At 37.7% G+C, this 12,997-nt stretch overlaps 1 protein-coding gene across 1 annotated transcript; it reads right to left on the bottom strand.

The window, feature by feature from the left end:
• Window positions 1-4,232: 4,232 nt before the first annotated feature.
• On the bottom strand, window positions 4,233-10,381 carry LOC145773834 (uncharacterized). The gene is made up of 4 exons (XM_082584960.1): window positions 10,075-10,381; window positions 9,227-9,385; window positions 8,241-8,441; window positions 4,233-7,458 (listed from the first exon to the last, which is right to left on the bottom strand). Exons 1-3 carry the CDS (start codon window positions 10,379-10,381, stop codon window positions 8,242-8,244), a joined length of 666 nt encoding a protein of 221 aa, XP_082441086.1. The 3' UTR covers window positions 4,233-7,458; window position 8,241.
• Window positions 10,382-12,997: the final 2,616 nt, after the last annotated feature.

The raw sequence follows: 12,997 nt of genomic DNA, 5'->3' as shown, positions 1-12,997 counted from the left end.
AGTTCACTGCGTGTACTTGTCCATTCAAAAGATGATTTAGGTCTTATTAAACTAAAACATCTCAAATTTGGGCCCTTACTAGACTGAAATATCTCTAAAAACACCATTACTATCTTAAAAGAAAGTAAAAATGCGATAACGTTAACTAGTAACATGATCTGTAGAAATGTATTTAACATATAACAGGTGGGAATGATGGGATGTAAGTAAATATGTGAATTCAAGAAGGGCCCAATTGCCACAAAGTGTTTTTTACACAACCGTTTTAATTATTTTGGTCATTTATTTTTGTGGTGAAACTTCGATAATGATTATATTCTTAAACATACTGGTAAAAAGCATATCATTTAGAAGATATTGAAAGAAATCGGAAAGCACAAACAGTGAAATGAAAAAAACTGGAAGGCCCTTTTGAATTCACATATTCAATTTCTTTTCATTGAAAGAAATCGGAATGCACAAAAAGTAAAATGAAAAAAAAAATGGAGTTGGGCCCTTTATGAATTCACATAGGCTATTCAATTTATTTTTATCAATAAAAGTGTTTTGTTTTAAAAAATTGTTTGGTGTAGCCAAAATAGCATTTCTGATAGTTTAATTACCGTATCATTTCAATTTTAACATTTACGATAGCCTACCGTAATTATAAATGTCCTTGACTAGTGATGTCTTCCTGTACACTGCAACGCAAAACATCTGAAAATGTCACACTGTCCCTGCACCACAAAAAATTGCAATCACAAAAAAGTGCACTTGCGCAAGAGCACATCAAATGCAAGGGAATCTTTTAAATAAAAGCAAACTTTGGAAAAAATTTAGGGCCTATTTAGGCAATTGGGTAACTTGCAGCACTTATTATCAGGGAGTCGAACCGTTTGATTTTTCCGGTTCGGGTCCGGTTCTGGTTCAAAGATTGTTTCAAAATTTGGTTCAGTTCCGGTTCAGGTTCGAAGAAACTTAAAACCGGTTTTATAAGTTCCGGTTCGGGTCCGATAAAATTAGGCCTAGGCCTACTATTGCCCAACTACTAACTAGCCCAATTGGGCGTGAAAACCGCAAGGTTGGCAACACTGATCTCAACACTGCTTTGCTCAATTAACTTGCCTTTGTTGTTTGTTGCACAAGTTACAATCAAACTATATTGTCTATGATGTCACAGAACAGAAGTCGTTTACCTCAAAAAATTCCTCTCCAAAGCATCGATGATAGTGGATCGTGTGTTACGGAATAGGCTATATAATTCATCCGTACAATGTGGCCTCCAAAATAACAACATGCTACGTACAACTTCACTTACCACAATGCGAACAATGACGTAATGCTGGAGTGAACCGCTTTTTTCAACCGGTTCGGGTTCGGTTAGGGTTTAAGCTAACTCAAATTTTCGGTTCAGTTCCGGTTAAGGTTCAGACAAAATCGCACCAAAACCGGTTTACAAAAATCCGGTTCGGGTTCGGTTCGACTCCCTGCTTATTATCCACCTTTGATAGCTAATCCGAGTTGCCTTTCATTGAATACTGGGTACTTTTAGCAGAAACGTTCTTCTGTATTTACTTTTTTCTGAATATTAGCACATGAAATTACTGTTATCTTCAAATACCTTATAGGCCTGGCATATCACATGTTGTACGGTAGCCTACTGAAATTGCTTTGATCCAAACAAAAATCATTCTTACCACAAGTGACCTGTTTATTCTTGCCGCAAACCTAGGCTACCATTCTTAAAAGCTTTAATCAACTTGAATGCCTGCATAAAATAATGAGCTTTGCCTTGGAATGAAATAATATTGAATAAAAATAATTGAACACCTGATCCTCAAAACGCTTTACACTGTTTTTGTTTACAAATTACAATCACATTGTTTTTGCTGGTAGCCACTTTAACAAGTCGAAATTCTGCCACTGAAATTGACTACAATGCAACCGCCAACCAATCAGAACGTGTTATAAGAGGCTACCGTCCAATTGTGACCCTTCTAGCACTCATCCAGAGAGTTAATGCTTGTTTTGAACTTTATTTGGTAATTACAGAAGAAAAAGAGCAATAGCAGTGGTGAGAATCGAACACGCGTCAACGAAATGACTACTTTCTAGCCCTAACCCTATCCCCTAAGCCAACCAGCTGACAAAAAATCCATCACTTAATTTGCTTTCTATGATCTTCTTTTCGCCATTTTTTACTTCACTTAAACCGTAGCTTATGATTGGTTGGTGGTTTCATTCTAGTCAATTTCAGTGGCAGAATTTCGACTTGTTAAAGTGTCTACCGTTTTTGCTTTGGTTGACAAAACAAGTAGTGTTGCCAGATAAACCATAAAAATGGTGAAAAACAATAATGTTACCAGATGACCAAATCTGAATGAAAATAACTTCTACAGTTTTGGTTTCATCCCCAGATTTTATCTGCGCGTACCGCACGGCAAAGTTCAAACAGTCGAAATTCCGCATGGTATGGTGGTATTATCGCGTTGTGACCATACTCCATTGGCAGAATTTTTTTTATTAGAAATTGTTAACACTTTTAGCTTTCAATCCGAGCAAAGGTGTAGCTAAGAATGATAGACCTGTGTTTGCGTTTACTTACACTTGTGTTGTTTTCTAAACTGGTGAGAAAGTTTATTGAAGTGAACCACATTTCCATATATGTGTAGTGAAAGTATACGCAACACTATAGGTTTGCTTGACGATAGAGGGCCCAAAATTATTCTGGCCCCGGGGCCCACAAAGTGTTTAACACAGCACTGGTCAGACAAGGATTATAACAAGATACTATGTAAAGGAAGTGCACTGCGTCGCACGCCTATATGAGGGAAGCGCAGCTCCTAAAGACAACTACAGAGCAGGGAACTGCTAAACGAGGGAGTGATTAACCGAGGAAATGTATGCAGTTTCAAGTCTTACCCAGGACTAGGAAATGGTTGAAAGCTCCTGTAATTAATTCGATAACTGTATGCAAGAAAGATGATTAGCTAAAGAAAGATGGAATGAATGGATGCAGTTTCACATCGTGCCCAGGACGGAGAACTAAGCGGGGGAAGGTAAGCTACATTACTAAACACCAAGTCTATGTTCGGGCCAGGATGAACAAGGACTACGATCTAAGAATGCACTAAGTGTGATACTAAATCGGACACTATGATAATTGTGATTGAAGTATGCACAATCGGCTAGAGTCTAGACCAAGTACAACAAAAGTGAGGGGGGTGTAGGCCAAGGCACATGTCACTAATTATGGGAAACCAATTAGGCGATTACGCGACAAGGCGCCTATAGGGCAGAATGCATGTCGACTTACATCAGACCAACGTCGGTAAAGCCCAAAGTCAGTGAACATCTATGGTAGAACAGTTTCTACAGTGACCGCAATGGTCGGGCACAAAGGCCACAGGTAAGAGTGCAATTAGACATGGTAACCTACAGATAACTATAACACTTAATTTAAATCCAAGGGAAGCAGTAGTTGAAATCCGATTTAGCAAACTCACGAAAACTATAATGAATACGTTTAAAGGAAAGATGGTGAACTAACTAAAGAAAGATTGGTTGAATGGATGCAGTTTTACGTCTTGCCCAGGACGGGGACTAAGCTAACTAAGGAAAGGTGCAATGGATGGATGGATGCAGTTTTACGTCGTGCCCAGGACGATGACTAGCTAAACAGTGAACGTGCGGCAAAGCCTAGGGTGTTTACGAGCCTTACAGTCGAGTTTCTAGAGGGAGTCGTCCGGACGGGGGCGAAACACATTATCATCGCTGCTATCGAGACGCCCCGATCGCGAGCCACGAGTAAGGCGACGACCATGGACGGCAACGACGAGGGAGATTAAAAGGCTTATGGCCGACACAATAGCATAAAAATAGAATATAGACATTGTAAATTAACACTTAACTTGAGTCCAGGGGTTCAACTCGAACTTGAACAGGACACAACAGTGATGATAGTTGTCGCAGTCATTGTTGAAGCGTCTGGTGAAGAGAATCGTACAATACTCCACAGGAAAGTAATCCAATGAAAGTTTCACGCTAATGCAAAATCACGTCGGGGTCACCATAAATATGTAGCGGACGCGGCAGTCAACACGCGCGCTCATATACAGCCGTCAATGCTGACGGCGACATTCCTGGGCAGAACTGGCGAGGAATGACCAGGACACGATAGTCTTCTTTACTGCCTTATTTATCGACTGGTTTGACAGAATAACACTCGATCACAAGACAGAGTCCTTCAAGGCTATATTATTTATTAGCTTGACTTCTAGCTTTCGAAGAACAGAATCCGAACACATCAAAATAAAAACACCGAACGACTGAAAACTCCACTACCAAAACACTAGCATGCTGGATTGCTGGCGTATTACATTATGAACTCCATTACAAAGAAAAGAACTTTAACTTCGGAGTGAAAGAAATGCGTTTACAACTGCATCTTCCAAAGAATAGAATTTTACATATTACTTTTTACAAATTACATTCCAGAAGCCGCAGAAATCAACCAACTAACTAACCGATTGAGTAAAGATTTAATATTGAGTGAGTCTGAGTTTTTGAGTCTGAGTTTTTGAGTTTGAGTCTGAGTTAGGGATCATAGTTGCAGTTTCTTAAAAAGAACTCTAGTTTTAGTTGGAAAGGCGCATCCACAGGCATCGCCAATTCTACATGCGACCATCTAACGCAATATAACGGTAGATTTACGTGTCGATGAAGTGCAGTAGGAATGCGATTCAGGCACAATGCAAAAATTGATTACAAGACTGCATTCCGAGAGCATGCGGTATTTGATAATTGGAAAGGAAGGTTCTAGAATTCGACTTGACGTCAGAGAAGTGACACGCGTTACGTCAGAGAAAATGGCTCTCTAGCGCCACAGACAATGTTCTAGAATACGGCTTGACGTCATTGAAGTGACGCGCGTTGCGTCAGAGAACATTAGCTCTCGAGCGCCACATAGACATTTCGATGACGTGGGCTGCCATAAATCTTTTTTCTTCAGTAATTTTCAAGCAAAGTTCAAAGCACGAACCAACTCTCTGGCTGACTGAGTGCAAGAAGGGATAACAATTGGAAGGTAGCCAATTTAACATGTTTTGATTGGTTGGTGGTGTAATTGCTGCAGTTGAGATTTTACTGGGAACTAACATGGCCCTTATCAGCACATGCATTGACATTTTGTCAACAATGATTTTTATGTGAGACTAAAACATTACCGGTACTTGATCACATTTATACGTCGAACATAAACAACTAGGTGTTAGGTGACATCCTTGTGAATGATCTCTCAGATCATTTTCAGTTCTTGCCCTGATACAGACTTCAATGAAAACACTGGGTAGGCCTACTGGCAATGGCGATGTATTTTATGTTTGTGACATGAATAACTTTTATCTTGAATTATATATCAAAGAATAAAACCAAAAACTCGATTATAGTAGGCTGTCACAATCAATGTGCGAGGTCTCGCGACAGGCTTCTTTGTATCTTGACCGAGCGTGCTGTTTTAATGGTGGAATTGTTGAGCGATGTGTTATTAACGGTTACTGACCTGTAGTGACCTCTGATTGCGAAGTCTTGTAATGTACTTCCAGAACATTCATTCAGAACAAACCTGGCATAATTATTACAATAGTCAATAGTACTGTGATTGAACTGACTCGTCTGAAAATAAATTTCTTTGCAATAGTCAATAGTATGTTAATTGAGTTTCAGGCAAAATTTAGGTAGGGGTCCGCAGAATTAATAATTTGTCTAAAGGGGTCCGTGACAACAAAAAGGTTGGGAACCACTGATCTAAAGTGATACAAATGTAAGCAGGTCTGTCCCTGGTGCCGCTATTAGCTCAGTTTATATCATATCATTTTGTGTTTTGTCACTAACACGTCGGGACGAAAAAGATACTACTGCACCAGTCGATATACCAACACGTTGCGTTGTCAAGTCACAACTCCAGCGCAAACAGTAACGTGGTGTGAATGTGATCTGTACGCTGAGGAAACATAGAGATGAAAGAAAAATAGTTTCCAAGTTGGAAAATGATTAGGCTACTAGTAGCCTAAACAACTCGGCAAGGAGCAGATCACATGAGATGTATGAGACAAGCACGTGCAATACACGAAGATAATAACAAAGGCTGTAACCTACAAAATTCACCGCCTACAAACGATATGATGCAAGTCTACACAGTAGGCCTATAACGGATCTAGAAAAAATTTGGGAAGGTCGCCAAAGTTTTATCAAAGCTAAATTTGTTAAACAAAATGGTAAATATAAAAAGTTGTAATCTGAAAAATGGAAAAGAGGGTTGGGGTGCTTTCACCAGAGACAATTTTGACAAATTTAACCTTATTTTGGTTGTCTTTTATGCATGTGAAGATCACACGTCACACACTTTGTATTGAACCAAGTTTATAAAAAAAAAGGGACTTGCGTAGAAGTTAGTGTATAATTACCATATAACGCACGTTTTACTTCACAACAAATACCAAACCGAAGCACATTTTTCCTCATAACAACAAATAGGCCTACCTAACCACAATTTAATCTATCGTCTTAAGATAGGTCAATTCAACTGTAACAATTTGAGTGAGCAATGTGTTTATTTTAAAATATTGCATTATTTTCTTTGTTTTTAAGGGGCACGTAAAAGATGTGTGGCCTACCTTTTAAATCTATTAAAACCTTGCGTGCCTAATCCCGCGGATTTGGTTAATAGTAGGCCTAAGCGAGAAAATACAACAAAAATGGAAAAAAATACATGGTTTTCTTTCGATTGAGGACAGAGGCAGGTGAACAAGTTTGTGACCTCCTCTTGGATCCGCTACTGAGTCTGCACCAACTAGGCTAATAAATGTTTAAAAAAAACGATAGCAGACTGTAACATATAAATGAAGCTACTGTACATTAAATTATCACATTAAAATACCCAACACATTAAAAAGTTTACAGGTCTAAAAAAAGAACAGGTACCGGTAGTCTAAAATCACAACGAGCAATTTTTTTAATGCTAATTTTAAACAAAAAATAGCCATCTAATTGTTACGCATCGACGTTTAACAATGATACGGCATAAATCCACTTTAAAGCGTTGTTGTGTTATAGTTTTACCTCACATTAAATCAATAGGTTGCAATAGAACAACTGTCGCTAAAAAATAAATCCAGCAAGAAAGTAGGTGTAGCCTAATTTAAAACAGATTTAGGCTAACAGAAAAATACATTCAAACCCTAAAAAGGTGACACTAAAATTTTGTTGATGTAGTAGCCTATATGGTTTGATCAGTTAGGTGGACACTCCTTCATCCGGGACAATAATAATTGCAAAGACTAAACGAATAATTTTTGCTTTAACGTGAAGATGATTTACAAACAAACACTACGTTTTCAGTTTCCAACGTCTTTATTGTCTTTATGGTTCTTTGTTGTATATGGTATCAGATGGAATGGTAGCCTTGAAACACCAAATGTCCTGTAATATTTAGAGTAATGCGTTAAAGCTAATCGTAGCATGGTTGGAAATTTGAGAATTCAGCAAGATTCTTCAGATCACCTCTTTCGAGATTTTTAGCTGTAATCTTCAGCAGCAGAAAGCTCTCTAAAATTGGCTTACAAGAAGGCGTGTTAGCTCAAAGCAGTAAAGAATAACCGCATGGCCGACTGATGAGAGAGCGTCAGTAGGCTACAACTCTGGAAAGGGCACAAGTTCAACCAGTCCTTTCTATGTTATATATGTTTTCTATTGTGTAACTACTAGCTCAGTGGTTACGAGCCCGGCTCAAGATCACGCGGCGCAAATTCGACTCTCGGGGTGTGCGCTTGAGCAACGCACTTTCAGGACTGCTCTCCATTCAGCGGCACCTGGTGAATTGAATAACTCTTGGGCAACAACACTTCAACAATTGGAAAACTTCACACTGTCAATTTTGGTAACCGGCCCTGCGTCGAGCCTCTACAAGTATGCGAGACTACCAGGAATAACCAATCAAGGTTTTGTCAGTCCGAAGATAAAGATTCAAAACCAACCAACCAACTAGAACTACTCGATTTTTCTCGTGTTAGGACAAATAAAAAAACCTCGCTCTCCTTCCCGTCCACTTAATCCAAATCTTCAACCATCTGGCGTAAGTTTGGATGCAATAAAAAAAAATTGCTTCGTATTGGTGGTGAGATAGCCTACATTGTGTTATGATTTAATGTAAGCTTACAGTACAAAATATGTCAGTAAATAAGTTTTTGTGAATATTAGCTTACTTTAGTTACTACCACAAACAGTAGCCTCTGCGTCATCTTTTGGTGACATGCTGGAAGGGTTTTGAAGACAGTACCCAATGGTGCCACCAATTAACAGAAATACGGCAGACACCCACGCCAAAACAAAGCTGGGATAAACTGGCACGACAAAGTTGCTGTACAGGTAAGTAAATGTCGCCACTCCGCATGTTGCACCTATTCCTATAAAATCAACAATAATTCTAACTAAGTATATAGTATTTGAGTAATTTATTATTGTTTAAATTGGATCAAAAGAAATCCCACAAGCCTGAATCTGTATAGCCATAGATTAAATGAAACTAGTGTACAATTGGATACGCGTTGACAGAATAAACCTAACTGTACTAGGCTAATTATAATTTAAACAAAACTATGTAGATGATCATACTCTGTTCTGTACCAACTCAAATTTTCGATGTTACTGCTTTCAAACGTATCAAATGAGGTGCAGGCTACAATAAAGTGTACATTTACATGATTGACAAATGACATGTCTTTAACTTAACCATGTCTTAACTTTTCAAAGCTGAAACTGCTACCAAGCCAACACAGAGTTAAAATGCCGAAGGGAAAACTGCACCCTATCAATCTCGGTTACCATAGCCTACTTGTGGCAGCGGTTCAGAGTCTATATATAATTAGGAAATATGGATAAATTCAAGGTTTAAGATTCCAGAGAATCTTTTTCAGTCCAACTGTAGGTTAAAATTCCTACAATCAATCAATTTGCTGCTGTTCTTAGATTCTGTTTATCCATTGGAGCTACTTCCATATTCCCAGGAGTAGTTGTTTTTACCAGAAGGAGTAACCAAAACTAAATTTGTCGAATTATCCTTTCTTTTCTGAAATACGTAGCCTATTTTGAACTGGCCTAAACCTTTAGCTATAAAATGGTGTTAAATATGCCCCTACCCTACGTAATGGTACAAAGCAAGAAGATGGCTAATGCTGAGAGGTTGCCATACCTGATAGCAAGCTTAGACTTCTCAAGCGACGGTACGTGTCTGAAAGATCATCTTCACTGGATTGTGAACTTTGCGCCACCAGTCGTCGAATAGCGCCAAGAATAACAGCCAAACCAGTCAGCAAGCTGAATAAATTCATCGTCAGCGGAGCACCGACCTCTATGGAAGACAAAATAGTGCTTAGCATTGGAATTTGAGGCTTGTACCAGGAAGGCAAGCGTAGCTGAAAGAGCTTCACTGACATTATTTTTGATGTGAATGGAATGCTTTACAGCAAAATGTAAGCAAAAGAAAGACCAATTATTATAATTCTACCTCGTAGAAACGATAAAAGCTAAAGCCCCACATCAAAACTGCAAAAGTCCAAAAGTGTAGAAAAAAAACACAAGAAACACTCACATCCAACATCAAGCCTTTCAATGATCAATTTAAACTATATTACTTAAAACATAAAGGAAAGGTAATTCCATCAGTTAAGATCTGCTGGTGCATTGAAACGTTTTGTTTATTATTAAAGGCTACTGATTGTTGATATTGTGCTGTTGCCTACATGTTGCGAGGTCTTCAATTCAACAAACTGTCCTGTATAGGCCCATTTTTATTTTTTTATTTGTTTTTTTTGGCACACTCGACTAAGAGCATTTTTACCAGCATCCGTTAGTTTTGAACATCTCTGTGACATTTAATCTTCCGACTAAATTAAACTTGCACATTGCTTTATGAAATGTTACAAGATAAATAATGTTATATTATTTGTCAATGACTAGAATTTTTTTGTTATGTTGTTGTTGTTAAGTTGCTGTATATTATGCTATGACCTGATTAATTTAATTAAATCTAATATTTACCTGCTATTATTTCATTTCTGCAATTTTTCCCGGTAATGTTGTTGTAAAAGCATCGCTCAAAATATCCAATGTGAGCTTTTGTATCTGATGCATCGTTCGTCAACACAAACCATTCGGGGATGCTCAAAGCTACCACTAAACAAATCCACCCAATAAAAACCAAGCCAAAAATAAGAAAGAGCCTTCTTCTTTCAACTTGCTGAACAAAAGTACGTTGCTTTCTCCCTTCTGTTTCTGTTTGTGAATCGCTATCTTCAACTCTGTTGCGATGCTGGAAAGTCCAGCAAATCTTACTTGGTATACCCATTATATGGTCCCCTGAAAAACAGCAGGCTTATACATTAGATCAGCGTGGTCCAAATCTTGCAGGCCAATGTTTTTAAATAGCAATTCATTGGCTTATTGTTGGCAAATTATACATAGCTTATGGACTATGGCATATAGTTACTACTCTCTAAAACCTCTACAGCTTGTTTCACCCTAAAAGGGAGATCATCTTTAACTTTATCAACTTTAGATTTTAATTTTAGACAATAGCGTTGGTATCCACGAGAATCGTAGTTGTGGCCATGCGAACACAAGCGTAAAGAGCCTCGTTTTCAAGTTTATTTCGATTGTTGCTTTTAATATTGTTCATTGCCGAAAATGTGCATTCGCAAATGTAGGCTATGTGCTTCCACATATCGAGTGGCCTACAGATTCAGAACAGCATCTTTTAAAAGGGGAAACTTTTCCTTTGACACTAACTTCCAAAAGCTTGCAGGATTTTCCATTTTCTTTGACAGCAAAAACGGATTGTTCTGAAGTTCACATACTTGGAGTTGAAGCTCTGGGGGCTGTGAACTAACTTTCACGCCCATGTGAAAATTTTTTGAACTAAGTGGTATTGTTATGCATCACAAAGTTTTTTTGTCAATTACAATAACAAAAAACAAAAATTGAAGTAATATTGCTAGATTAAAGCAAAGCTAATTAGCCTATCAGTTCGTCAGTTCGAGGGCCAAAAAAGGAAGCTCGCGGGCTTGCAGTTGGACCACACTGTATTAGATTATGGAAAAAAGCAGTATTGTAAAGCAATGATATATTTACGTGTTCAAAAAGGGAAAAATGATTGACAATAATTCCAATCTACTCTATTGGATTGATTTTAGGTCTGCTTTTGCATGGCACTCGCTGGTGAGCCGTTTTATTCTGTACTTGATAGCAACAACTAAGCAGGGGTGACTAAAGTTTTTGATGGACGTCATTCCATGTAAAGGTTTTTTGATAGGGTAACTCGGAATCTTCAGAATCCTACATTGCCAAAAACGAATTATTACTTTGCAATTGCCACCAATCAAAATTTGTTGAAATTTTAATGAAATATTCAAAAAATAAACACGGTGACAAAAGCTTTACTCAAGGCAAATAAATTGACTTTATTGAATGTAGGTTGCCCTCTGGAGTGGCAATCAATCTTCTACTCAAGATATTGACGATGATTGCTGACCGCTGAAGTTGTGCAAAACTGATGATCTATCTTACCTGGCCACATTTTTGTTTGTTCTTGTTAAACATGCTTATTTATCAAACAACTGTAGATAGTGGCACACTGTTTCGGATTTACAGCCTCATCAGGCATAGTGGGTATGACCACGGAACTGTAAGCTCTGCGTGGAAATTTTTGAATTTGTGGTGCCTAATGAGGCCTTAAAATTGGTACTTTCGAGTTTCGCCAACCTTACCAAACTGCTCAAACTGCAAGCAGTGAGCTATGCTCAATGCAACAGCAAAGTGTCTCCAGCAAAGTGCCCAATCGGCGTAAACAATATAATCTATTTACTAATTCACTATTTTAACTCTTGTTAGTTTATTGTGGCATAATTGTTTTTTTCTTGTTTTTTAGCTTTTATAAATATGAGCTTGTAAAGCGTAATCAATTTATAAAAAAATTATGATCAAACTGACTCGATTAAGGAATTGATTTTCATCATAAAATTGTATCTGAAAATATTAATATACTGCACCGTTTTCTCTCATCGCACTCACACGCAAAAACAAAGTGACCTATGCTAGCCTACATGGCAGGCTTTATTTTGGTTCAAGCTCAGTAGAAGTTGCAACTAGCCTACTGTGCAAAACAAAAAATGCAATAATAAGAGCACATCAATATTAAATAACTTACCCGCCCTTCGAAAACTTTTGGAAACTTTCTGTGTAAAACTAAATTTTTCTGGGACACTTTCAGGCATCTTAAAGAAAATCTTTCAACACAAGTTAGTCTTATAAAATCTCATAGAAAAATAAGTCTTTATAAAGTTTTTTTTTTTTTCACAAAAAAAGTTTGTGTTTCCGTAGCAATGTGTTTCCATAGTACTGTGGTGCTTCAACATTTTTGCTTTTTGTCTTCAGAATATATTTGAATTGCTGTTTGTTAAAACTTGCCCATTCTTAAAGAACTCTTCAGATTCGATCACAATTATGATAATTTTAATCATTTCTTATAGAAACTACTTCAAAAGTCAGTTATTTACACTGCACAGGCCACCGCGTAGTCTTTAAGTAGCTACAATAGCGTAGGAAATCACTATGTTTTTGTTATACTAAAATAGTTATTCCATCTGATTTTGCTTTGACAAACACATAGGCTACTTTGAAAAAAAAGGCTACATTCAATTGATCTCTGATGGCCATTAAAAAGATATAAAGTTATAGTTTTCCATTACCTTTCTTGTTGGTTGTTGGGTGCCAGGTGTGGGCCGTGGCAATAAATCAACAAAAATGGCCGTTAGCGTTCTTTGAATGATTCGGGTCAGGCTGTATTCGTAAAAAAAGCGCAGGGTATAGGCTACTGTCAGATTTGCCAAAAAGATAAATAATACACAACTTGCAAAATACTAATCTTTATTCTACCGTAACATGAATTATATCAACATCAAAATTG

The sequence above is a fragment of the Aplidium turbinatum genome, chromosome 7 (assembly GCF_918807975.1).
Source record: "Aplidium turbinatum chromosome 7, kaAplTurb1.1, whole genome shotgun sequence".
NCBI classification, from domain to species: domain Eukaryota; kingdom Metazoa; phylum Chordata; class Ascidiacea; order Aplousobranchia; family Polyclinidae; genus Aplidium; species Aplidium turbinatum.
This window is presented reverse-complemented; position numbering and strand designations above follow the sequence as displayed.

What these genes read in the sequence shown, in the direction of transcription:
- LOC145773834 (XM_082584960.1), bottom strand. Translation starts at nt 10,381, where the DNA reads ATGGGTATACCAAGTAAGATTTGCTGGACTTTCCAGCATCGCAACAGA. An exon ending in CAGAAATGAAATAATAGCAG is followed by an intron (nt 9,386 to 10,074) that starts GTAAATATTAGA and finishes TGTCTTCCATAG; the next exon opens with AGGTCGGTGCTCCGCTGACG. An exon ending in AAGTCTAAGCTTGCTATCAG is followed by an intron (nt 8,442 to 9,226) that starts GTATGGCAACCT and finishes TTGATTTTATAG; the next exon opens with GAATAGGTGCAACATGCGGA.